Consider the following 27,411-nt stretch of genomic DNA (forward strand, 5'->3'; position numbering starts at 1 on the left):
GGAGACTCTGGCAAATCACTTGTCATTTCAACAAGAGGGTGTTCCTATTGGCTGTTCTACAAATGCTCATGCTCATGCACGTCCCTTTAGTGAAATCATGATTTAATAGCAGAGAAAGTTGCTATTCCAGCATTGGCAACAACTGCCTTCACTGCAAAGCAACCCAAAAAAAGAAGAGTCTAAAGCCCAGTTTCCACCGAGCAGTACCGTACAGTTCAGTTTGACTATTACTTTAGTTTTTGTATGACATACACTTTTAGTAATGAGTGGATCTTCAGTGGTTTATATATATTAATTTTGAACAGTTTCTGTGAACTGCATACATTTTAATCCTCACCCGGAGAAAAAAAAAAGTGTCGTGAAGCGTAGTTCCTGTGGGCTCCGGCAACACTAAACCCTGAGCTTGCCTGGTAAGGACTCAATGCACAATGGAGAGAGACTCTCACTGCAGCCTGCTTTATTTTGTTTTGAAAATGTCGGCGTGCAGCCTCATTCTTTGGACAGTAAGCGAGGTGCAGACTTCCATCTGTGTCACCAGTAATGAGGAAATACAGTGAGTGCTGGACGGAGCAGTGAGTGACGACGAGAGTACTGTTTGCAGTATGGATATGCTAGGGTCTAGGTACCATGTCTGAGGGGTTACTTTTGGTTCCAAAGGTACCATACCGAAAGTGTTGGGTGGAAACGGGGCTTAAAAGACAGTTTGACAAAAAATGAAATGCTTGTCGTTGGCAAAGCGTTTTAGAGATAGAGCAAAAATCTTGCTACTCATTCATTTGTGTAGCTAACATTAGCTAGAGCCTCAAATCAGAGTGTGTCCTCCGCCTCACTCCCCGCACTACAGACAAATCTAGCCAGAGCAAACACCAGCTCCAAGGGACTGGACAGCCCTAACTCCTTATCTGATCAGCAAACTTTCTGCTGCTGCCATTACACAGGTTAGACCTGGTGCTGCCACTGGCCACCAGCCCGCTTTGACACCTGGCGCTGTGGGGATTTGTGCTGGCCATATTTGAACTGCAACAGCCACCAACTGAAGATCCTTCTCTAGAGCTGCTGCTAACCCTCCTCATGGGGCAGCAGTCCACAGCAGCAGGATCGAGATGAAGGGACAGCGGGGTTGCAAATGTTAGCTTGCTAATTCTTGTTTGTGGTCTGATAAACAGACAGAGGGAGAGCGCGGCAACTGTACAATGAAATCCGATTAAATAAATCCACGTAAGGGAAACTCTGGGTGACTGTATGAAGCACGTGCATACGCCCTGGTCGTCTGGTGGGAGGGGTATAGGACAAAGAGGGGTGAGCTGCAGGAGGAGGGTATATTTTCACACTGTGCCATCCTTTTGCCTTTTCCAGACTCCTACCACAGCTTTAATAAATATTAGACGTAAAACTAACTTGATTTCAAGTATGAACAAAAGGTCTTGCACGTCCTTTCCTACTCCGAGAAGTGATGCCTGGATTCTGTATTAATTTTGTTCATGCATACAGCAATTATACCAATTTTGCAAGTAAGACAATGTCTCCCAATGCTGCTGCCCTGTTTCAAAAAGACACTTTGTAAGATAATAATATTAGGCAAATTAGCAAGGATATGAAGGAAAGTGCCAAGCCGGTTCATGACAATGCTCTGATCATCTCTTTTGTTGCTGCTTGTCTAAGTCTTTAAATGAGCCACTGAATGGGAATAAATCTCATTAGGATATTATTTGAGCCATGCTGCTGTTCATCTTATGGAAGTGTTAGACTTGTAGATTCAGATCACAAAGAAATGCTAGTAAAATATGAATGAACGTGTCTTTAAAACCCATTATCATCTACTCAGAGGACACCACGTGGAGAACACAGTTATTACTCAGCCCTATCTTAACATAACATTAACTCCATGAGGTCCTCCATATCTTTGTACATGGAGATTAGAATATCTTTAGAAATGCCATGCATTTCACATTTCATCTCTCTTCCTAACCAGCTTGAACAATACTATAAAAAGACTTGCTCTAGTGATTCTCTGACTGCTGCCTGAAATTATGAAGCAGGATTCAGGTTGAATCGCTCACAGTTGGCCTGCAGTGTGTTTGCTGAATTTCCTCCAGTGGCTGCTGATGCAGCTGCAGCCTATAAATAGGCCCAGCCCAGACAGGCAGAGGGAGGAGGGCTTTGGTTAACCCCTAAGACCCAGTCCTAATCTGACCCCAATAATAGGCAGCATCATTAGAGAGTCAGCTCAGCTGGCTGGCCAGCGAGGATACAGGGCCCCCTCCGTCTGGAGGGATCTTGGCATTATCACGTCTCAGGAGATGCACAGGGACCCTGTTTTGAGCACCTTCAAACTCACCCCATTGTCAGCTACCTGTCGTGGACTCCTCTTTTGCCTGCTGGCTATTCCTTGAGCCAGTACCCACTATCTGCCACAATGCAGACAAGGGAGGGGTAGCTCGCTCTCTACCACCCAAGCCTGTCTTTTCATATCTCCAGATGGCCGAGTGTTGGAGAGGTTTGGTGCCTCTGTGCCTCATATGCATTGCATGGCCTGGATTCAACAAAGCAGTTGTAGCTTTGCTTCCCCAACGGTGCTTTCCTGCAATCAAAGAGTATTCATCTCCCTCTTGCCCTCCCTCTTGTACAGCCGTTTTGGCACAGTTTGGCTCTCTTTTTCCCCTCCCCATCTCTCCCTTTTCTATTCCATCCATAGTCAGTCATTTATGCCACAAACAGGTCCCCTTGTGGGGATAGGGAGACATCTACTGATGTGCAGATTCTTTCAGATTTATTACACTGGGGTTTACGGGTCACTCTTAATTAAGAGGTGAAATCATTAAGGAAGGATAGATAAAGAGAGGATGCCACAGAGATGACCTGTCTGAGACAGAAATCTCCTCTCTGCTCCTTATGGCTTCCAGACAACCTGAAATCTGACACCTATATTATCCAGCAGGTTTTTCAGGGAGAGGATGGAAGCAATTGTAATGCTTGTTGGATTAGATGGACTGTGAAAGAGAAGACGGCTAGAAAATGTCTCCAACTCACCTCAGTACTTCAGGGCCAGCAGAGCATTTCTGCATCTGCTTATGAAGCTTTGTAACTCCAGAGTCAACTGCAATGTGTTTGGATAGAGAGGAAGTGAGCTTCATAGAGGGGATTTGCAAACCGCTGTGTAAAGTAGATGCATTTGTTCGTCTGTGCAAATAAGCATAGTGATGTCTTTTTTTCCCTTACGCCATAAAAGCAAGGTGAGTTCTCTGTGATTGTCAGTTGCTTAGATGGGAAATAAATGACTTTCAAATACTGATAATGAATGTCACATGTCTTTATTTGATCGGAAATAATAATTAAAGTAACATTAACCTAAATATCTAACCCTTGAAGAAATAACACACACGCTCTTGTATCTTTCCCAGTTCTTCTTCATTGCTGTGGTGTTTTTCCACAGCACTTCTAGGAGATCACTTGGCAATTAGACACTTTGATGTCTTTTTCTTCTGGATTGTGGTAATGATGTTTGAGTTTCTGTCTGTAGAATGCTTTGTCTTTTTCAGCTCTGCTAGCTAAGCTTATTGCTGCTCGCACCAACTACCCAGCTGTATTTCCAACACTGGAAAAGCATATAAAAAGAATATAAGGATCTTTCCTGGAAATTAGCAGTGCTGGGCAAGTTGCTCTCAAAATGTATATTATATATGACTAGTTACCTTCATTTGAAAGTAATAAGGTACTTTACAATGCTCCTCTTTGTGTAGAGTAATAAGTTACTGGATGAGGGTCATGTTGCTTCACAGCAGGTAATCAAAGCACAGAAGCTCCACTTTATTACAGTTTGTTTCGAATCCAGTGCCGCACAGGTCTGACCCATTCATACATTCACATACAGTGGTCACCACTTTGTATTGAAATCCACTGCTTATATTAATAATAGTGTGATGATACAGAACAATTAAATAGCCTAGAACACAGCGAGGGTCAGGCGGAGGATCAACGTCTGATAATTATGAGATATGGATAAATATTTATGAGCCTATGATATGAAACACAATAAACAAATGATAAGGTCAGCAAAACAAACAGAATGGCGTGTGAGTCAGTCACTATGACGATCGCAAATTAATACACAGGAGCTGGAAGACCCACCTGCTGGTTCCTGGTGTGCTGGTCAGCTACAGCAGCACTGGAGAGTTATGCTTAAGAATAGGACTGTGTGCCGGTGTTGCTCTGCAGTTGTAGGGGATGTGAATGGAAACACACTTGGCATATTCTAACATTACCCAGGCCAGATGTGCTGATCACAGGACGAAAAAAAGAACCGGAGGCCAGCTCCTTATTCTCGCTGATATCAGGCAGGCTTAGGACGCAAAAGCAGAACGGGATACATTGTAGACATTATATTAATGGAAACACACTGAGCATGATAGCACAAAGTACAGTACAACATGGCCCAGCTGTGCCGATCACAGGCACCCTTCTATGATGTAATCTGTAGTGATCTTAGACTGTAAAAATAAGGTAGTGACTAGGGGTGTAAGGATACATCGATCCACATTGATACATCGATTCATTGATTAACAATCCGATTATATCGATGCAAAATGAAAACATCGATCCATATCGCCATCTTAAAGATACACATTTATTTTGAAATTCACATAGCGAATGAAAAATTAAAACAATTAACAGTTTATTTTGGGTGGTAAATGTAACAATACTACCTGAAATTCTGTTGCTAATGTGATATTACTTTGTTACTGCTAAAAAGTAATATATTATTGTAATGTGTTAATTTTGTAACGTGTTACCCCCAACACTGGAAATTACCTACAGCATCAAAGAACTAGCAGCAACAAAAGCCAACTGTTGCACCGTCTGCGTCACCTCACGTCGCCCTGTCAGTTGCATTTGAACACTCTACAAAGACTACATCCAACGGCGAAGTAGCACGTACATTCTGCGTCTGACAGGAAATAACGCAAAAAGGGAAACCGGAAGTCCGAGGAATGCATGAGATAAACAAAGTAGCGGAGTGAGAGAGTGATACATCCTGTCAGCCGAGGGGTTTCCTATCTGTGCAGCCGAGCACCGCAGCACTTCCACGGACTATTACATCCAGGTGGTCCCGGTGTTTCCTCCGCGGGCTCCACTTCACTCATCTTCCCGATAAACCCGCTGCTTCTTCCCACTTTAATCTGAATAACAAACCGGGGCTCGGTGCTCCAGTTGGATCCAAACGGAGAGCCGGGGCTAGCTGGGAAGCTAGCGGAGGCTAACTGGCTGTGCTTCCCTCCAGTCATGCTGCGGCTATTCAGGTTAAAGTGGGAAGAAGCAGCGGGTCTGTGGGGCAGCTGAGTGAAGTGGAGCCTGAGGAAGAAACACCGGTTAGCCCCGGCTTCACTACATGCAGATTCACTCGCTACAGGAGCGAGGAATTAAAACCTGAACAGCCAATCAGAGTGATCTCTCACCGACAAACTCTGTCGCCGATTCAATATGCTCAATTGGACGAAAAACCGCCGATGCCGAAGTGCCGATGGTGCGGGACACACCACAGGAACTAGGGCAACAAACGCTTACCGACAGCCCGACTTTGACTGAAGGCCAACCGGTGTCGGCTTGGTGTGTCAGGGCCTTTACACTGTGCTATGTTAGAGTTTGTGTTTTTCAAAAAAAAAAAAAAAAAAAAAGTGTGTTTAAGCAGGGCGCCCTCAGAAATTTTTTATAATGGGGATGGCCAGATGGAGCCATAACCTCTGGGTGGCAAACCAAACTCAAAAGCCATAACTGAATATGGGCAAGCTGAAAACTATATCAATGTGGAGAGTTAAGGGATCACTTAATGAATACTTTGATTTCTTATTTTGCAGTTAAAAATACAAATTATCTGATGTGCTTGGGGAAGCAGAGTCAACTTTCTTAGTTACACAACCATCCTGTCTTTTCATAGTTCCTCAAATTGGGTTGTTATCCTTTTCTTTGCTAAGATCAATACTCAGCTTTAATTTGAATGAATATAGTGATTGTGAGGAACAAAACATTTACTCTGAACAAGTTTCTCAAGTTAGGTGGGAGTCAAAGGTACCCATCAACCAGATTTTGACTGAGATATCTTGAGGTGAGAGCTTAAGAGACCCTTTTGAAAATGGCCATGCCAGTAGTTCCCTCGCCAAAATCTAGCCTAATACAGACTGTTATTTTCCTCCCTTCCTGACAAGATGTGCCAGAATGACTGGTACCAATGGATGCCTTAGGTTGTCTAGTTTCATATGATAGCACCACCTTTGCTTGAAATATGAGCACGTCACAGCCTCTTAAAGACAGTACAATCGGCCTTCAATTGTTTTTGCCGGAAGGGGGACAGCTATCGTGTCAGGGGGCCCCTATGGCCCCCTCCTTTGGGGTGCCACTGTGTGTAAGGTGTTTGCTACGATGATGGAAAAGCTGCCATAGTGAGCTGCCAAGGTTATTGGAATTTAGTCAAGCTTAGCTCACAAACACATAGAGCAGGTTAGTCATATGAAAGGTCTGTGTCATCTTGACCTGACCAACATCCATATGAGAACTTTGAACAACTACCTTGAGGCCATCATGTTCGGGCCAACTCAGAGATGTAGCTCCAACAGAGGTGATGCAGTTGTAGTACAAATCTCAGAGGATCCAGTGCTGGTGCTTTTCTAAAATCCATGAGCAGACTAAATATTACTGTTACCTGCTAACAAGCTGAAATGTTGTCAACCCCAAATTGATGAAATGTGTCAGGGCCTTGTGTAAAGTCGCACAGTCAGTTGTTCACAGCTACTGTTGCCTGAGGGCTGAACACTTCAGTGGCTGCTTTAGGTCAGCTGAAAGGCTGCCATTGATTTGCAGAGTGTGTACATACACATGCGACCAGTGTTGGGCAAGTTACTCTTAAAATGTAATATTGTTTATGTCACTAGTTATTTTCATTTGAAAGTAATAAGACACCTCCAGTGTTACTGTCAGTGTAGAGTAGTGTGTCACCAACAACAGTTTATTGCAGTTCATTACAAATCCAGTGGAGGGGCATATTTTATATTCAAGTGAAGGCTCTCCTGCACAGATCTGGCCCATTCATATGTTCACACGTAATGGTTATCGCTTTGTTTTATTGTCTGGGTGGATCAGTGAGTGAGGACAACCCCACCCACATGAAAGAGTACTGTTTGAAGTGGAAACGCTAAGCGGACCTAGGGTCTAGGTACCATGTCTGAAGGGTTACTTTTGGTTCCAGAGGTACTATACCGATATTTTTTTTTGGATTCAGGGCTTATAAGACCAGGACAGTGTGTTGGTGTTGCTCCGCCATTGTAGGGTCTATGGATTGAAACATATCCAACATGCTAACACACACTCGACAACATCGCCCAGATGTGCCGATCACAAGCACTGAATGGGGGTGGAAATTTTATACAACTTGCCCCGTAGAAATTTTAGTAAAGTTATGCATAATTAAGATTGTGGTCGCTTTGAGTGACAGGCTGTCTGTCAGATCCACCTCTCTGTTCTCCACAGCTCTACCCTCTCGTCAAAATATGGTCATTTCTGGCTCCAAAAGTCCAAGATGGCAAAGGCCAAAATGATACTTCAGGCTTCAAAATGGCACAAATCAGTAGATGACATCACAGTAGCTATGTCCATTATTTTTATACAGTTTATGGACAAGATACAAAAACGAGTCTTTGCAGATATTTTTTCTGGTGTCACACTGGTGGAAGTGGTGCTATGTGGAAGAATGAAAAATAAAAAAATAAACGTGTCATTTCAGGTGGTAATGCATTACTTGACGTGTAGTACTCGTACTCATACTCGACATCCTCCGCTTATCCGAGTCCGGGTCGTGGGGGCAGCAGCCTCAGCAAAGAAGCCCAGACAGTCCTCTCCCCAGCCACTTCTGCCAGTTCTTCCGAGGGAACCCCGAGGTGTTCCCAGGCCAGCCGAGCGATGTAATCCCTCCAGCGTGTCCTGGGTCGGCCGTGAGGTCTCCTCCTGGTTGGACATGCCCGAAACACCTCCCAAGGAAGGCGTCCGGAAGGCATCCTTACCAGATGCCCGAACCACCTCAACTGGCTCCTCTCGATGTGGAGAAGCAGCGACTCTACTCCGGGTTCCTCCCAGATGTCCGAGCTCCTCACCCTATCTCTAAGGCTGAGCCCAGCCACCCTGCGGAGGAAACTCGTTTCGGCCGCTTGTGCTCGCGATCTCGTTCTTTCGGTCACTACCCAGAGTTCGTGCCTATAGGTGAGGGTTGGAATGTAGATCGACTGGTAAATTGAGAGCTTCGCTTTCTGGCTAAGCTCCCTCTTCACCACAACGGACCGGTTAAGTGCCTGCATCACTGCTGACGCCACCCCAATCCGCCTATCAATCTCCTGCTCCGTTCTACCCTCACTTGTGATATAATAAGATCCCGAGATACTTAAACTCCTCCACCTGAGGCAGGACCTCCCCCCCGACCTGGAGTGGGCAATCCAGCCTTTTCCGGCTGAGGACCATGGCCTCAGATTTGGAGGTGCTGATTCTCATCCCACCCACTTCACACTCGGCTGCAAACCATCCCAGCAAGAGCTGGAGGTCACTGTTTGATGGGGCTAGGAGGACCACATCATCCGCAAAAAGCAGGGACGAACCAAACCTGACACCCTCCACCACTCGGCTGCACCTAGAAATTCTGTCCATGAAAGTTATGAACATGACATGTAATAATCTTATCAAAATCCTATTAACAATGTGGTATATTACTTTGACATGGCAAAAAATATTAAGTGTTAGTTTTATAACGAGTTATCCACAACAATGCATGCAACATGTAGTGTTGGCTGTTCTGTTGCAGAGACACGCTCATGTAATGCTTCTGCAGTGATTAATGTGCATGATTTCCAGAGTATCCTATTCAGTTCTGTGTTTTGTAGTTATTACAGCTCCCCCAAACCCTGGTATGCTAATTCCAAATGTGAAAATTAAAATTTCAACAGCAGCTTACATCTTCATGATGCATAAACCTAAAACTAAATTTGACTTGAAGCTGCTGTGCTTCTGAAAGATTGGGTTGCTCCAAACAAGCAAGAAAATAATGAGCATCAATAAACAATTATTTGACTTATTGTCTGACTCGTGTTGTTTATACTTAGTGGTAGCAAATTATTCTGACAGGGAAAAAAAAGGGGGATAGGTTTTTGAAGATTGGAAATAGAAATGAGAAAAATCCCTCTGTAAAATGGAAATGTCTTTGATTTAGTCTCACAGGTGCTTGGCCAAGCACTGTTCCTGTGTGAAATTGAGGAAGATAGAAGCAAGTAACTGGAAATGAACCATTCCAATTTCATTGACAGTTTTGCTGCTTAATTTGTCTTTATGAATGCTTGCCCCACACTGTGCTAATCTGCAATGTATATCACTTTACGTGTCCGTGACATCTCATTATTAATCCAGTAAAAATGTGCTGCCTCTCAGCTTTCTGTATAGGTGTCATACATCAAGAAAGTTAAGGGCGGCATTCTTTTAAAGCTCTGTCGAGACCGTTGTCACATAAGGTGTTGTAGAGCCATGTCAGACAGAAATGTCTCTTGACTCCCCATGGTGGTGTTTCTAAAAGGTCCATTACTGTAACTACAGTGGTGGCACAAGTCTGGGTGGTTGGAAAGCACAATTTTCAAACATGGCTTTGCTTTTAGAGGCTGACCCTTTCCTGTTGCCTCTCCCCTGTTCTGCAGCTCAGAAACGAAGCCGCATCACGGCCGGGTGTCTACATCGAGCAATGATGTGAACTGTGTGTGTGAACTGATATTAAAAATGAGCAGATGGCCACAATACTCCCAGGTCCTCAACAAGGGTGCCAAAACCTTTCTTAGCCAAATGGTGTCACAAAAGTATAAAATCATATGCTCAAGTGGAGGAATGCTTTAGCAAAAGCATTTTGACCTTTTGGTATTCTAAATCTGTAAAAAAAAAAAAAAAAAAAAGAAAGAAAAAAAAACAGCCTCTCTCTTATTGGTTACAGGTGATTTATTCCCACGCTCTTGCTTTTGGTTGTTTCAGCATTGTCAACTCCCTGTGCAGTACCACTTAGCAAACTAAGCCCCAGGCAGTGTGCTTTCTCCAGAGGCAAGAGGTTATATGAGTTACCCCACACTCACAGGGAACAATTGTTTGCTTATATATACACAGTTTGGCTTTGTCTCTTCATGAGGCGACGTGTAATTTATACATTATACGGACTAATCATGAAATGCTTTGACGTTGTTTACCTCACTGAAGGGATTGGATTGGATCAGAACGATAGCATCTTCACTGGCAAGCGGAAGAAGGATCCCTGGCCCACCAACAATTTCCTTCTTCAAAGCAGCATTAGTGGCTCCATTAAAATCCTGTCACCCTTTTTCCTTTATGGCTGTCTGTGGCTTCTGAGGAGAGGAGAAATCACAGTCATTCAAATGCTAAGTGACTTTAACACTCCTGTGAATATTAGAAAGGAAAGAACTACTCCATCATCTGCCATGCACAAAAAAAAGATGAGACCAGTGTTTTGAATATCCTATCCCCCTACCTCTGCAGTATCTCGTCACAAGCCATTACCTCTGCAGAAAGCAGACTGCTTGACACATGCATAACACCGTACTGTGTCAGTCTTCATTAAGACTTAACCATGTGCACGAACACATACCGTCAGACGCCTCAGAGACTGTCTCGCTGATGTTATCATGTCAGCAGCTTTTCAGTCCCTTGCTTTTAGACATTATAAGGGATGAGCTTATCATGGCTGCAAATGAATCAATGAGGTAATTGCAGACAGGAGTGCTATCTACACTCCAGGCCATGGGACAACAGTTTATGCGTAGGAGGAGCTCTAGGGGCTCAAAGGGTAGGCCATGTCCCATCCATCATTAGAGGAATCATCTTATTAATGCTCTCTCCTTTTTGCTTCACAGGTCACAGATGGAGGGACCATCAAGCAGAAAATCTTCACCTACGATGCTATGTTTAATACCAATTACTCTCACATGGAGGACTACCGCAGGCGTGAAGACCTCGTGTACCAATCAACCGTCCGGTGAGCCTCAAAATCAATTGACTCTAAAACAAGACTACTGACTTCCTTTAAGGAATATTTACCCAAATGACCATTTGTGTATAAATAACTCACCCTTGTGAAAAAACATTGTTTTCCTCCTATGCATCCACAGTGAACAAAGAAACGGGGAAATTCTTGATGAATTGAAGTCTTTGGAGTCCACGTGTGGTGCCATGCCATTGTTCCAACGGTCCAAGATTGCAAAGCCCCATTAGTCTGAAAACTGTCCCATTGGACCGATAGCCCAATTCTTTGACAGCCTGTTTTCCCAAAACCAAACGTCCATTGCTCCAAAGTCCTCTTTCTCATAAATGCTCACTCCCTGCAGCATGTGAGCTACCGATCCCAAATATTTTTACAAATCCTTCACTGCCTTTCTCAGCTGCGTTTGAGCCACAGATCCTTGGTGTATTCACCGATCCTTCATGGCATTTCCCAGTGGTGTCTGAGCTGCTGGTCCTGGGTGTTTTTACTACCCTTTGGGGGCATTTCTGAGCTGTGTTTAAGCCACTGATCCTGGATATTTTTACACACCCTTCACAGCGTTTCCAGCTGCATTTGAGTCACTGAACCCAGGTTTTTTCTACCGACCCATGCCTTCTTTTTCAGTGGCTTTTGTGCCACCAAACATGAGTGTTTTAGCCAAAACATGATTGTCTTCTAACCATAACCCAGTGGTTTTCATGTGTAAACCGAATCTCACATTCGCCACTGCATTGTTAAGAAATGTAAAGTTTCAACGTATCCACTACAAATGAATGTACAGATGTAATGGATCCATGATTTACAGAAACGTAGGCTACAATGCAAACATTTCTTCTAGTGATTCGGTTGTCTGACTGCAGGGAGTGTGTATTTTCGGAGAAACTGGACCTCAGAGTAGTGGACATTTGTTTCTGGGATAACAAGCTCTCGGAGATTATCCAGTTGTATGCCAGCGCTTCCCAAACAAACAGCCATTTCTGTTGGTAAACTGAACTGGAAGAGACACTTCATCATGCTATCTTGAAAGCCACACTCCATTGACAAAACAGTAATTTTACCTTGCTGAACATGGGAGCTGCTGATCTACCACCGCCTCGATCAGTTTGGTGATCAGAACTATCCCTTTATAACACCAAAGTCCCACAAAGCACACGTCAGCGGTCATTTGTGGGGTGAAGCATTCCTTTAACTCTGCTCGTGATGTGTTACCTGCTTTTGCTCCATTTATTTTGCCGAATTAGTAAATTGCAAAATATGTCAAACTTGCTGTGTAATCAAACGACCTCTTGATGCCGTGTAAGGTAAATACACCGAGATGACCTTCTGCTCCGTGCTATACAACTTTATTCCCAGCCATCTGCCGCTGGTCAGACCAGGCCAGACAGGAGTGACTGGGCAAAGGGGTCAGTGCATTATTACATGAGGACAGGAGGCATCGGCGAACTCTAATCAGCAGCTTTGCTCAGGATAAAGAGTTCAGTGTTAAAGATTTAGCCAACATCTGGCCGGGCTGGTCTTTATTCCAGCCACAGTGATGCATATATCCCAGGTAGCACAGCCCTGCTCAGGCATATAATCACTGAGGTGAACATGCAGCAGCTTGCCTCACCCATCTTTCAAGTCTCTATGATTCATACACAGCCCCACTGTGTATGCATTAACAGGTTTTACTGAGCGAGAGCAAGAGACGGAGAAAGAGAGAGCAGTAGGACGAGGAGTCATCTGGCTGTGGTTGGCTTGATTACATGTTTAAGGCGTCCTGGGGACTGTCTTCTTTTACCCGGGGCCTCAACAATACAGCTGGCAGCTGTCTGCCCATCTCCTCATTTCTTGCTCCCTCTGCTCTGGCTCTCCTCCCACTGCAGACATCCCTGTCTGAATGTTCAGCAACACAAAAGAAGTGCTGGCCATACATTGCACCCTACGACTTCATTTAAAGCTGGAACGTTTCACTCTTTGCATCCTTTTGTAGCAATCCTTCTTTCCTTGTTCCCTTTCAACCCTTCTTTGTTCTGCTGCTTTTCTTTGATTCTGCTCATGTACATTCCTACCTCGCTGTTTTTTTTTCCTCTCCTCCTTTTTTCCCTCTTTTTTTTCCCATGTGTGGTGTGGCTGCCCAGCTGAGGATGATTTATCTGGACAATCCTACTATCCCTTTGGGAGAGTAGGCATCATCACAATGGAATGGCGCACACACTTACATGCACACGGACATGGAATCATGAATGCACACACAAACAGAAAACATAGCCTATCACGCTCGGACACACACACACACACACACACATATACAAACATACATACAGGAAGTGAGACAAAGTCTAATACACAGGAGGGAAAGGCGGATTTCAAATGAATCCGCATCAGAAACAGTTGGATGCCGCCTGCGCTGACCTGTATCCGGATCTGTATCAGAATGCTTAGCCTGTGTTAGTCAGCCAGAGAGAAATGTGGACTCCTGCCACAGTCACACCATTCTTCCAGTCAAGAAAAAAAAAAATTCCCTCTTACTGGTCACGGTCCCACTTTCATGGTGTAACACAGAGGCTCAAGACTACTAAGAAATGCAAAAAGCTGAATTTTTCCTCACTATAATCTCCCATTTCCACCTGAGAATGGTAAATCTTCTGTACAAAGCCGTAGCAGTCTGACAAATCCACTTGTACGACCAAAAAATGAATGCCTCAATATTCTGTATCTTTTATAAACTCTGAGCATTTTGTGGAAAACTATATTTTTAGCTTTTCCCTTTTCTCCTTTTGTAGAATACTCTTTCCTCACAGCAACGTGTGATTATTGTGCCATAATAGACTAACAGCAATAGAGATTATTTTTTTTCCCCCTCACATGCAATTATTAGATAGTTCCAGAAGTGACACTGATATTGACTTCATCTAAGATTGCCTGGTATTGTGTGCCTTTGACAGCTTTTCGTCACAATCTTTCAAAGACTGGAAGCAGCTGTAACTTTCTCTGTATTTAAGTGCCAATGCATAGATTAGTCCTTGTAAGGCTAATGACAGATCTTGCATGTGGCTGATGACACTTGAAGTTTGGAGGACCTCCAGTATTCAAGCTCCAATCATGAAAGAGCATGAGTATGCATTTATTTGTCTTTTTTTAAAGATCCTTAAATTTACCAAAAATGATGAATGCAGCACATCAAGGGCGTGCATAGGTTTGGTTTTACCAGTGTTAGAGACTAGGCTGCATCACACCAAATCAGACGTTGCAGTGATTAGCCGCAGGGTTGTGTGGTGGCATGGGGGTGTCACTTAAATGGCCCATTTGTGAGGGAATGGAGGGTGGAGACCAGCTATAGAAGCTACAGAAAGCCAATCTTTCCATCTCAGCGACTGAATATAAGGTACATTTGTTAAAAGATCTGAATTGCTTTTGATTATCATCACTGTAGTATCTTTACTGCCACAAAAGACCCATTTGCACACACACACACAAAAAGTGCTCTCCTTTGTAGGATAATAAACACCAGCTGTTAATGCATACTTTATTCCTTTTACCCAGCGCCCACTAAAGGGCAAGCCAGAATCTCAAGGCACACCTGTACTTATATCTGTGCACAATAGCTTCTTCAACATGTGTTATCACTCTTATCACGACATGAGCCAATAAAAATTGGAAAAAAATAAAACAAGTAGCTTTCTTGATACTGTCTACTGACATTTTTTTCTCTTTTCTTTTGAGGGGAAGGTCGTCTTCACTGGTGCTTTGTTGTAATTTATTCCATATAGTAAAGCAATCCATTGTACCACTCATGACTTTCTCCTTTTGAATGTTATCATCTCTCACACTGGCCGCTGATCAGGGCTTTTGATGTGTCACACACTTATAATTCCCATGCGGTTTTTAAAATGAAATTAAATTACTTTTTTTTTTTTTTTTTTAGCTAGAGTCGCCTCTTTATTAGGAAATGGGTGTGCACAACCTACTGATACAGTCAACAAAAAATGAGTTCCCAACATTTTGTTAAGGCCCTGTAAATATTGTAATAATAATGTTTGGTTATCACAAAATCCCACGGCACACCTGGATTTCCAGCATCCCTTGGGGTCCCACAGTCATAGCCTAGACGCACTCCCCAAATTGAAATGAACTGAACGACAGTGTTTCCACCACAATGCCTGATGTGGTGTAAATGCAGCCCAGTGGTGGTGTGTTTTGTTTTTTTAACTAATTTTTTTATTTTCAATATTCAGGACTACACACTCCCCCCCACATCTTCCCACTCCCTACATCCACATTCAGCAACAGATTTCTCCTTAGTCAGTAGTTCGAGGTCCCACAGTTTAAAACATTCTGTGTCACACTCACTTTTGGCCATGTCACTGAGCTAGTTTGCTGTCTCTGTCAAGTAGCTGTCTGAAAGTCATTCTCTCGACAGCAGAAAACGGCACTTCAAAATAAAAGCTCTATGCTGGAAATTCACTGAACTTATGTGACTGTGAATGTGACTGTCTGCAAGTGTAAGTAATGAGTGGTCTCTTCCATACAATACAATTTCCATAGTGTTTGTAATCAGATTGCACGAGTAGGGGGGTCTGGATCAAGACAGCTAATAGTGATACATTTGATAGGTGCAGTAAATAGAATCTGAAGAACACAGGTATGTGCCCGTCTTTGAATACTGTCTAGTAATACTCCATGGGGTCCCTGGGAAAGTCAGTGGTGGTGTGTTTGAATGTAATTTCTTTCCCCCACCCCTAGGAGCGCTCTCCTCGAGTCTTTTTTTTAACTCTAATCCTTGCTCTGAGTGCTGTGTTTTTTTTTAAACCTTGAGCATCTACTCCAGAGGCTTTTCTTGGACGCTTCCTTGGATTTTCCCCCATTGCTTCCGCCACACTCAGCTGCTGCTCCGTTGTTACGGTCTCTCAACCTTTCCTGCCCCCTTTAGCTCTGGCTGGTTGAAGTAAAACACATTGCTTCCAGTGCATCAGTGCAGGAAAGATGCAACAGACATCTGACACCACAACTCAGGTATACTGTGAAATGCAGTGAGCTCTCCCTGGCAGTGATAGGTTTATCAGCATTTTGTGAACTTGTTTGACAAGGGCTTGAATGCAGCTGATGTTCCTTTGTGTGGAAAAGTCCCACACTCCAGCTTTGAAGTGCCACCGGGCTTTGTGTGGGCATTATCAGCTCGTGGGCTGCTGCTTGTGGCAGAAGAAAATGAAAGGTTTGGTCGTCTAAATATGAAGACAACTCTCTTTTTATGATTACCCCCACAAACATGTAAAAAAGGCCACGTCTGCCCATAATGATAAAAACCAACAGCTTCAAACTCCTCACTGTATACACACAGCTGACACAAAGCCAGCCAACAACCACTGTACCTACTCTGGGTGACCAGATGATGAGGTTGTCCCCATCCCTCACTGCCTCTCTTTTTACCATCAACGCTGCTGAGCCGCCCACGTATTGTGCTGACATTAAAGGACGTCAGGATTGTCAGTGTCCGACACTGAAGTCACTGCCCAAGTGTCGAATTTCGACGACCTCTAAGTGAGACCGGGTTGTTGAAGTCACTGCCCAAGCACCGGATTTCGACGACCTCTGAGTGAGACCGGGTTGTTGATGTTGTTTTTGTTTGACTTTTTATGACAGAGATAGACCTCTGTCATAAAAAGTCAAACAAAAACGAGGATAGACCTCTGTCATAAAAAGTCAAACAAAAACAACATCAACAACCCGGTCTCACTCAGAGGTCGTCGAAATCCGGTGCTTGGGCAGTGACTTCAGTGTCAGACACTCACGAAAAAAGTTGTCCTTTAACATTGGCACGATACGCGGGCTGCTCAACAGTGTTAGGGGGAAACATGGCAGGAGAAGAACGAAAGTTAGGGTGGCAAAAGTCCGAGTAGGGCGGGCGGAAGGGGTGGTGGACTGGTCCAACAAACACCGACTTTCACACAGGAGAGCAGTGTTCCCATCCTGTAAGATTATAAAGCTAAACCCTGTTCTTTTTTCCAAAACCCAACCACGTGCATGTTGGCGTTGGTGTACTCATGTAGTGTAGTGTTTATTTTGAAAGAGACTGTATGTAAACGTTAAATTTCCTGTGAAAACAGAAGTGTATTTTAAAGAAAACAATGCACGTAACAGGTAGAACTTGACACAGCATCCCAGAATATCAACAACCAACGCACCCAGAGTATCTTGCACATTGTATCTTGACATGGAAGGTCCATGATCAAACATTGATATGTGATAAGGTCGGAGTGAGAATGTGTTGAGTAAACCTTCTGCAGTAACTGCATAGATCTGATACTAAATTGAAAGGGTTAAACACCTCTGTGGAGTTCAAATGACACAAATTGTTTGAGATCGTTAAAACCATGACGATGAAAAATTGCTAAACGCCAGAAGGGACATGTCCCGAATGTCCATATGCAAGTGAACGACTTTGCTGTAACCATCAAACAGACAGAGTGAAATGAAATTCCATGTCTCCTTTAAATTGCGTTGTGATATTACTAAATCAATACAAATCATAAATAATTTTTTCAGTCTTTATATTTCATAGGAGCAATGATAATGGAACTTTATTTTGATTTCCCCCCTTTCACTCTTAATCTATCTAATGAAAGCCTTGTTGTTGTACTGGCAATTTCAGAAGGTAGCACAGCTCAGTGAAGTGTTTTAGTGACTGATAAATATTTCTGTGGGAAGTTGTGTTAAAAAAGGCAATTTCAATTTTGATTACAGGTACGAATTAAAAATAGTAATTCAGATTTCTTCCCTCTCAATGCTACACTGAAAGTGAATGTGTCTACTGCAGCATCCTACATGAAAAAGCATTTAGAATTAACTTCTGTGGGTGTATTTTGATTTTATATGGCAAAATTTGGTTCCAAGTACTGTGGTGGATCAAGGATTTTATCACCAATTTTATTTGAGGTGTAAAAAGTATTTGAGTATGCGCTGTAAGAAATGTTCTTGGATAGTAATAAGTATTTGCTTCTTAAATTGGTGATGAATTAGGCGCAAAATATAACCTATTTGATTCACAGTGAATGGGGCTATAGAGCGTCTGTAATCAGCAAAGTCTTCTTGTGAGCTGTCTTTGTGGGCCCTTACTCTTGTTTCAGTAATACCTCCATGTTTTCTACCTATTTATCGCCGAGCTCGCCTCTTTGCATCTGTGTGGATTTGAATCCATGAATGCGGTACGGATAGCAAACAAGAGAACTCGAGCTTTGTGGATAAGAACAGAGAGATGAGCTACATCAGCACTTACTATAATGTAACCAGCCAGCACAAAGCCAATCACACCTCCCCTGGCACTCGGAGAATCACAGCATTATCCTCGTCATTTTGTTTCATTCTCATTCCTTAAGGAAACATGGGTGATTACAAACCTCGCCTTGCATCCCGCCCTCTAGGCAATTTGCCTCTACTTTCCACAGAGTGCGTGTTGACTTACAGTCGCCAGTCCTGACCCATTCAACCGTAATGCTTCAGGCCAGAAAGAGTATCTGACAATGTGCTAGTTAATTTGATGCAGAGATTGACTGGATGAGCTATCAGACGGCACTCTGTCAAGACTGCTCTTTTTCACCCTCCATCTAGGCAGTTGCATTTGCTTGCATTTGTAGGCAGGAGGAGTCCTGCAGGAAGGCCTACATAACAGGAAAGAGCTTTCAGATGCAACTCCTAGGGGACAATCGATCTCTCTTTGCGGTGTGCTGTTTTTGCTGCTCCTCCATGGGGGCCCATTGCTATCGATCTCCACAGTGTATGTGCTGTTTTCTGGTGTACAGGGGAGAGTTTGTTGTGTGTTTAATGTGGTTTGCTGGAGAGTGTTCATCTATTCAATTACCTATTCACTGGGTTGCGTATTAAACATGTTTAAGTTGTCCTGATGTTAAGCTTTGTTGTGCAGAGCTGTGGAAGAGGCTTGTAATTTTTGTTTCATGCTTTCAGCATCTACCTTCATTTGTGTTATTGCTAATCAGACTTTAATAACTCACTGATTAAAGCTGTAATAAATAACTTAAAAATACCTTTATGTCATATTTGCTGAAACTCTCATAACAAACACCATTAGATGGTAACTAACCGGTTAATTGCTAAGAAAAAAATGCAAAATAATGTGAAGTACAAGAGGTCTTTCCTTTTAGTCCAGTGCTCCATTGACTCAGTGAGCTTTAGCATAGCATTTCAGAGCACTGGTCATTTAGAGGTGGTGAAACTGTTTTGTTTTGTGATGTAAATGTTTTGTCTGTTGGCTTTGCTGACAGACAGTCGGCTAGCCACGTCAACATATTGAAACGTAGCGCTCACTGCCCACTCTCCATTCACCACTGGTTAGCTAACGTTAGCCTTGGCTGCTCTGCAATGCATATCAGCAAGGCCAGGTGGAAGCTAGCCTAGCAGCACCACTCATTTGCAGTTACCGCTGATAACATTGTACCGGTGGTTGGATGACATTGGTGCAGAAACATGATGGCCACCCTTCAGTTTTCCCTTAGATAGCTGCATTGAGTATGCTGCTTCATTTTAAGCCGTAAAACCCCTTTAGCATTGTTAGCTTTGTTAGCACCCCTAGCCCTGCTGACAAGGCTAATGGTGCTAACAGAGCTAACAGTAAAATTTACAATGCTAAAGGGGTTTTATGGCTCAAAACAATATTTTAGTTTACTGTTTAGTGCTGACACGGCTAACAGTGCTAACAAAGCTAACAGTAGAGTTCACAATGCTAAAGAGGCTTTGTGGCTCAAAAACATATTTTAGTGTACTGTTGAGTTGTAAAATGATAAAGTTTGCTCCAGCAGGTTCGGCAGCGCTTCGATTTGCCTCAACTGTTTTCACAACGTTTTCATTTTACAGCTAAACAGTACACTAAAAAAAAAGCAGCTTTATGGCGTGTGTTTTTTTTTTTTTTTTAAACCTTGAGCATCCACTGCAGGCTTTTTTTGGATGCCCCTCACTTGCAATTACCACTGGTAACACCTTATCAGTGGCTGGTTGACGTTAGTGCAGAACACGATGGCCTCCCTTCAGTCTCCCCCCAGATAGCTGCATTGAGTAAGCAGCTTCATTTTGAGCCATAAAGCCCTTTAGCATCGCTGACTATGTTAGCACCAGTAACCGTGTTGATACGGCTAATGGTGCTAACAGTAAAGTTTACAATGCTAAAGAGGTTTTATGGCTCAAAAATGTATTTCAGTGTACTGTTTAGCTGTAACATGATAAGTTTGCTCCAACTGGTGGGCAGTGCTTTAATTTTGCCTCTACTTTTTTTCAAAATGTTCTAATTTTACAGCTAAACAGTACACTTAAATATGTTCCTGAAAACATTTGGGTTGATAAAAGGCAATGCAGTGACAGAATCTTGATTAATTTGATCAGCGCTGCCTAGTTTGACAGTTTGACTGCAACTCACGAGCAGAGATTGACACGACTGACAGCTGCGATAGAGACTCCTCGGCTCTGATCGGTTGTTTTCATTCATGTTGGGTGGATTTTTGCAAATGCCAGTAGACGCACAATGAGGAAGAGGAGGTACTTTTTTTTCACAGATGATCTGTTTAATGCACTACTGTGTGGATTTAGTGAGTTGCATCAAATATGACAAAAGGTTACTTTTATAAGTTACCAGCTGTAGCCTTTAATGAAGTGTGGGATTTCAAAATAAAGTCAAGGACAAAAGGATTCAAAGGAGCAATGAAACATGGAAAAATGGCAGAGGGAGGCATAAGGGTGGGGTTGGAGTGTTAACAGGAGGAGGGCTGTGGGCCCAGAAAGTAGGGTAAGTGGAAGATACAGGGGGAATTGTCTGGTAAAATGTGAACTGTGAACAGGAAACATGCTCTGCAAAAGGTAGACTGGATCCACATAGTGTTACTGTGTGAATAAATCTAATGCTAGTATACTTACTGCAGGACTCAAAACACTCATAAATGTTTGCTTAACAGTTTGCGTAAGTGCTCTCAAAACTGCTATTTACCAAGGTAAAATCACATGCTTGTAACTGTGTGGCACAGTTGATGCTAGTCCTGATTTATAAGGATAATCAGAGCAATAATCCTGAGGAAAAAAAAGCTTTAGTATAAAGTATATTATGCTGTCTTTCCAATTATTTCATTCAAATGGGGATTTCATTCCCATTGAGATTTCAAACATTAGCTGACCCATTATTAGCGAATGGGGGACAGCTGTAAAAATGAGCTTGAGCACTCTCGGAGTCACGTGTTCCATTTTTGTGAACAGATTCTCAATGGACTAGCACCTCTGAAATACATGACATCAAAGATTAGAGAGGGTGTTGAAAAATTAATTCCACCAGTCTTAATATTTAACAGAAGTCTCAATGTTAGGAGTACAACCTTTCCTCTTTTCCTTCCCTGAATTATGATGGATATGTCTTGCTGTCAAACTGGCTGAGACTTCAGAGGCAGGCAGCCACTCAGAAATGCTGTGGTTGGGGGTTTCTTTGTGGCCTCCTCACCCCTCTTCCGGCAATACTTCCCATGTCTTGAATTATCTTATCTCTGGGTTCCTTTCTCTGCACTTGTCTTGGTTTGAGTCCATGAATGCAGCAGTCGGGATTGTATTGTAACAGAACTACGGCTTTCTTTGTAAAAACAAAGCAACGGGCTACATCAGCGTTTACTATAATGTAGCCAGCCAAGACAAAGCCAATTACCTCCCCCACCCGCCACCACGGAGAGATTCACTGTGCTATTCTCATCATTTTCCACTGTGGTGAAAAAAGAAAAGGAAAAAAAGACTTACTTGTTTTATGCTCATCCCTCAAGGAAGTGCTGGTGGAGACAACCTCACTTTATATCTCAGGATGTTCAGTCTTTTTATATATATGTATGTATATATACATATACATACATACTTACCTTTTTCAAATATTTGTTTATGATTGGCTCATCCAGGAAAACTTTACTTACTTGCATCAAGTGCATGCACTCAGGGCTAGTTCAGACTTTATGGTTTTTACTGATAATCCCAACCGCCCTGGTGAGTCAGCGCAGCAAATAATGTTAGTCAGGTTTCATTAAGTTCTGTTAAATATTTTAGGATTTCAAAAGAACCAAGAAAACGCAGAACAAATACAGAGAGATAAAAAGGAAAATCAGCTCAGTTGCCAGAAGAAAATGTTAAGTTTTTGCAAATCATGGATATGTTATATTTGTATGATTCATATGTATCATAATTATGCTTCTGAAGTGATGAGGTATACGAGCTTACCTTGACTGGGAGGTGGAGGGGATGGTGGATGATGTGACAGCTAGACAAGACGCCTGCCAAGCTGCAGACCACTGTTAATTTAAGGCTGCCCCCGACTAAAAATTTTCCTGGTCGACCAATAGTCGTCATTTAGGCCCATTAGTTGACTAGTCGCCCGCATGTTTATGATATTACTTTAATTATTAAATTATATACTTTGTGCGGGGCAACACAGTGGTTTGAGTTGAAGGTGTGAGAAAGAATAGTATCAGTAACATTGTTAACACTGTGCTACATTACAGAGAAATACAAAACCGTACTAATGAACCTTCATTAATATAGGCCTATATTTTATCTACAAGTGCACGTCACACACTGAGCGAGCCGCCTGTTAATGACGCTGTGGGCTAATGGGCATGTAGCTACTTCCATGTTTCAGATGATACGTCATGTTTGTAGTCGACCAATGAAGACGAGTTTACATATCACCTTGGGTTCGTCCTTCACCTTCTCAAAATGATCCCACACTTTGGATTTCCTGCCCGACATGTTATTAACTAGCCTGTGGAATAACCGCAGGTACCAGCCCTGGAAATTAGTGCTGTGTCTTTGACTGCCTGGAAAACGTAAGGTTGGGCGCTGGGTGCTACTCTTGTGCCTTTTTTGTGCCGACTTTTAAGAGCATGGCGGCAGGTTGCGGCAGGAGCTAGTCTTCTTAAATAAGTGTGTAGGCCTATCGTCCGTGGGACAGATGTAAAGCTCTGGGTAGCCCTGCAGTAACATGATCAACTTTTCCATATCTCTCAGACTGAATATTTACAGAAGAAGGTAAAGATATCTGTCAGCTGTGATTGGTTTATAACGTGACTCCTGTCTGACTGCTGGGCATGACCACTTCCTGTGTCTGTCCTTTCAAATTAAATTCTCACATGGTCCAGTCATATAGGTTTTGATTTGTTTTGACAAGGCGCAGCCCCTAATACAGTTTCACAGGGTTTTTTTGTTATTTTTTCTTCTGCAACCAATGAAATCTGGTCAACTAATGACAGTTTCTGGTCGATTAACAATTAGTCAACCACTAGGGGGCAGCCCTAGTTTTATAGTGAGTCATCGCTATGTTTCCAGCAGCTTCTAGCCACCAGACGTGACTGTTTTTGTGACCCATCATTGTATTTCCACAGGGGATAGTGCCAAAAAAAAGCAGCTGTTCTTACCAAGATATTGTTGCCTTTTGAACTGGGATTGGGCTGCCAAAAGTTGTTGTTTTATAACAAGCCATTGCTGCATTTCCTGCTGGGATAATGCCACTGAGAGCAGTTGTGTTTTACAGAGCCATCGCTGCGTTTCCAGTGATAATGCCACCAAAACCACATAGTCAGAGCCAAAACATGATCTTTTCCTAACTGTAACCAAATGTTTTTTTGTGCATGAATCAAACCACACATTTACCACAGCGTTCTGAAGCATAAAGAAACCTAAAGTTTCAGTATATCTACTACATAATAATGCACATTTGTAATGTATCCATGGTTTGCAGAAGCATGTAATGCTACCATTCATTCTGGCAACTGGGTTGAAGAAAATCTTTGTCAGCAGGGCTGCCGTCGAGGTCTTAAAGTATTCCTGTGAATTACCCTCTCAGTGCAAACACTCACTGGCAGTTCAATAATTGATGTTCAAAGATAGAACAAATCAAATCAAAGTGGACAACAGATGTATGGATTTAGAGTTCTCATAGGCCACACTAGCGCTAGCAATAAGCTAAATTTACCCTGATGTTTTCCTTTGAGCTTTTCAGTTGAGGTTAAAGTGCCTCGGTCAAGGTTAGCTCAAAGACAGCTGTGGAGTGAGGAGAGAATAGATATATATATCTGTGATGGAAAGTTGTTTGCTGACGTACAGATTTGACTGTTCTCCAAAAGAGCGATCTCCTCTCCTCCACACACACACACACACACACAGCTGAACTCATTAAGCCTGGCTGCTGTGAGCGCCCTGCCGCTGTTCCAACAGAGGTCCCCATCTGAAACACGCGGGCGGCAAGGACAATTGTTCCTGTTTTGTGGGAATAAATCACAGGGGCTAAATGTGACTAGTAGTGTCTCACTTTGATTATCACTGTTGACACATTAGCCAAGTGCAGAATACAGATTACGCTCCCTACTTTTTTCAGAAATCGTCATCTGCTATCGCTGACTGAGTAACTGTTGGCTGCTGTTGCTCTGCAGCAATGACGGCAATAAAAGGTAATTAAAATAGCATGTATGAGTCATCAAAAAATTATATGTATATTTTATAAATTCAAAAGGAGAGTACACTTAAATTGTGCTATATTAAGGATACTTAAGTTGTATGTATTGTATTACAAGTTGTGCTTTAGATCTGCTCGCTGTAAAGATGTTGAAATTACACTTGTATCGAGTATATCAGAAATCTAAAAAATTTCTCGTACAACTTTTTCTCAAAATGGTTCGTCAAAACCAAGCAATTAACTATTTCGATAGGCTTTTTCAAGAAAAAAAAAATACATGAACATCATGGCTGCAAAATAAGAACACCCTCAATAATTTATTGTAAGGAGAACTACAATATTATTCCACATACTATACATAGAGTACTACACGTAAAGCTGCATCAAGTAATGTTTGTTTAGTTTCAGACATGAATGACAGATGTTTTTCTGTGTCAGCAATAATTTTGACAGCTATTTTAGATTTAGTGTTAGTCCTGAGATGAAAATGATTATTAGTCACATTTTAGTCATTTTTATCCTTCATAGTTTTAGTCTAGTTTTAGTTGACAAAAATTCACGACAATTCAATCTAATCTTCAAACTAATCCAGTGAGGCTAATTCATGTATCAGATGTTAGAATAAAGGTGACAGGTTGTTTAAAAAATTTACTTAGACAATTTTTTTGTACAACAAATCATTTTTACACACTTACAAACTGCAGCGTTTGACAGGTTTAAGGGCTGATTTACGAGCACACACACTCACTGATCATCATCTGAAAAGCTCAACATCTCTCTGTTTATGGTCTCAAAAACTTTGACAACACACATAACTAATATGAGACCACTAGGATTTGTACCCAGGTTCAATGTAAACTTATCGATCTCACCGTTAAGAGGCAGAGAAATAACTTCTGCAGCATGATAGTCTGGAGGTTTAAACTCATGTCTCATAAAGTTAGTGATTAAAACTACACTTTCAGCTCTGTCAGAGAAAACTCCTCTGAGTTCAGCCTGTTTACTTACAACACAGCTACACTCACAGATAACTGAGCCTCCTACCTGCCTATCAAACAGCATCAACCCATAAACCTTCCTGAGATGGTCTGGATGTGACGTGAAGTCCAGCGGCCAGTGGCTGCTTGCTCTGCTGCCGTTCAACGCCTAAAAGGCAGAGCTGCTAACTGCAACTAACAAATTCGACAAATCAGTTCAGCAGCTCCACCATACGCAGTCAGACACATACAGCGAATTATTTACTGCTGAATTACAGCTCACAATGCTGCTCTAGCGTGAGTGTTTTTGCTGGCTACTGAAACATACTGGTTCAGACTATTTACTGGAGTTTACCAGCCTGTCGCTCATGTGGCATTTGAAGATAATTACAAGCACGGCCGTTTCCGTCTTTCAAAACAGAACAATCAACACTTTTTGATTAGTTATAAACTCTGAACACATCAAGTTAATGAGAAACTGAGACAGGCTTTAAAAGTAAATTGATTTTTTGTGTGTGCAAGTTCTAGTTTTGGTTGTATATATTTTACAAATTTGTATATTTTCATTGACATCAGTTCTTTCCTTGTTTAGTTGACTTTTTTGACAAATTGATTTCGATGGCTTTTTTTGCAATCACTTCTGGAATGAAGTTTTTCAGCCACTTCTTATAATTTGCAATTTCTTGATACATTTAAATTCTCTGCTTTTGACCAGAGGGTTTGAGGTTTTGGGTGGTTTCTGTTTTTCATTTTGCAATGTTGGTTGTGGCACTGTCAGGAAAGGTAAATGAGGTAAATGTTTGTGGCTTCCCAATAAATGTATGGAAAAAGGTAGGGATGCATGATAATATTGGCACGTCATCAGTATTGGCCGATATTGGCTTTAAAATGAAATATTGGAATCGGGCCCACACTTTATAATATCAGTATGACATCGGTATTGGGCAATGTCTTCTTTAAAATGAAGTATCAGAATTGGCCAACATGCTTTTTCTTATTTTGTACAATGAATAAATATTACATACGTTGAAAAGTATTGTATTTCATGTCTCCATCTGCTGGTGGACCATCACAGTGAGAGTATACATAATATGAAGTTAATTCCACTACAGACGTGACTTGATGGTCACTAAAAGGTAGAGAAAAAAGTGGATATATCGGTATCTGTTATCAGTCAAATGAGTTGTTACATATCGGCATGTCAGACACATGCAAAAAATCTACCATCCCTAGAAACATGGGCATCTAGTGGCCACTCATATTTTTACATTCTGCAACAACTACTATAAACTTTCTTTAAACTCCTCATAACAGCACTGTAGTGCACCGCTGCTGCCCCACAAACCCCCTAAGTGGGGCCCTGGAGAGCCAAAAAAAAGAAATGGGCTTTTTTGCCCGGGGCCCTTCAGAGTCTAGGATTGCCACTGTTGTGTTTAACTTTTTAAAATAAAAATAAAAATAAAAATAAATCGCTACACTCCTTAACACATCTTAAAAAATGTAGCTCACTCCTGTTTGGCTTGGTGATTAGGACAAAGAAAATCCTCCATGTAATTGTGTCTCTTTCAACTAGAACTAAGACTAAGAACACGGCGAGCAGAACACTCACTGCAAGCCGCTCATCTGAGTTCTCGCTGACAATATGTGCCTTCTGGGGGAATTACCAATGGCACTGAACACTAAATGAACAAATAAATAGTAGCGCTGACAGGAAACAGTATTAATAATGCACTCAGCAGATGTATTAAGAGAATTTGGTTAAGATTTGATGCTGTTAAGAACCTGAAATGCATTTACCCTGGAAATATGTCAAAAGGAAGAATTCATTTACAGTTCTGTATCCTTACGTTGTAGCATGGAGACTATGAAATGTGTGGTGCATTATTACTGAGTTAGAGTGAGACTTTATATTAATGATCTTG

At 42.2% G+C, this 27,411-nt stretch overlaps 1 protein-coding gene across 3 annotated transcripts in view; it reads left to right on the plus strand.

Annotated features, from left to right (window-relative positions):
- igsf21a (immunoglobin superfamily, member 21a) overlaps positions 1-27,411 on the plus strand; it is a 358,404-nt gene that overhangs the window by 189,155 nt on the left and 141,838 nt on the right. For all 3 annotated transcript variants that reach the window (XM_049590866.1, XM_049590881.1, XM_049590875.1), the window contains one exon: positions 10,932-11,053. In XM_049590866.1, coding sequence (XP_049446823.1) covers positions 10,932-11,053 — 122 coding nt within the window. The remainder of the gene's footprint in view (positions 1-10,931; positions 11,054-27,411) is intronic.

Source organism: Epinephelus fuscoguttatus, linkage group LG1, assembly GCF_011397635.1.
Source record: "Epinephelus fuscoguttatus linkage group LG1, E.fuscoguttatus.final_Chr_v1".
NCBI classification, from domain to species: Eukaryota; Metazoa; Chordata; class Actinopteri; order Perciformes; family Serranidae; genus Epinephelus; species Epinephelus fuscoguttatus.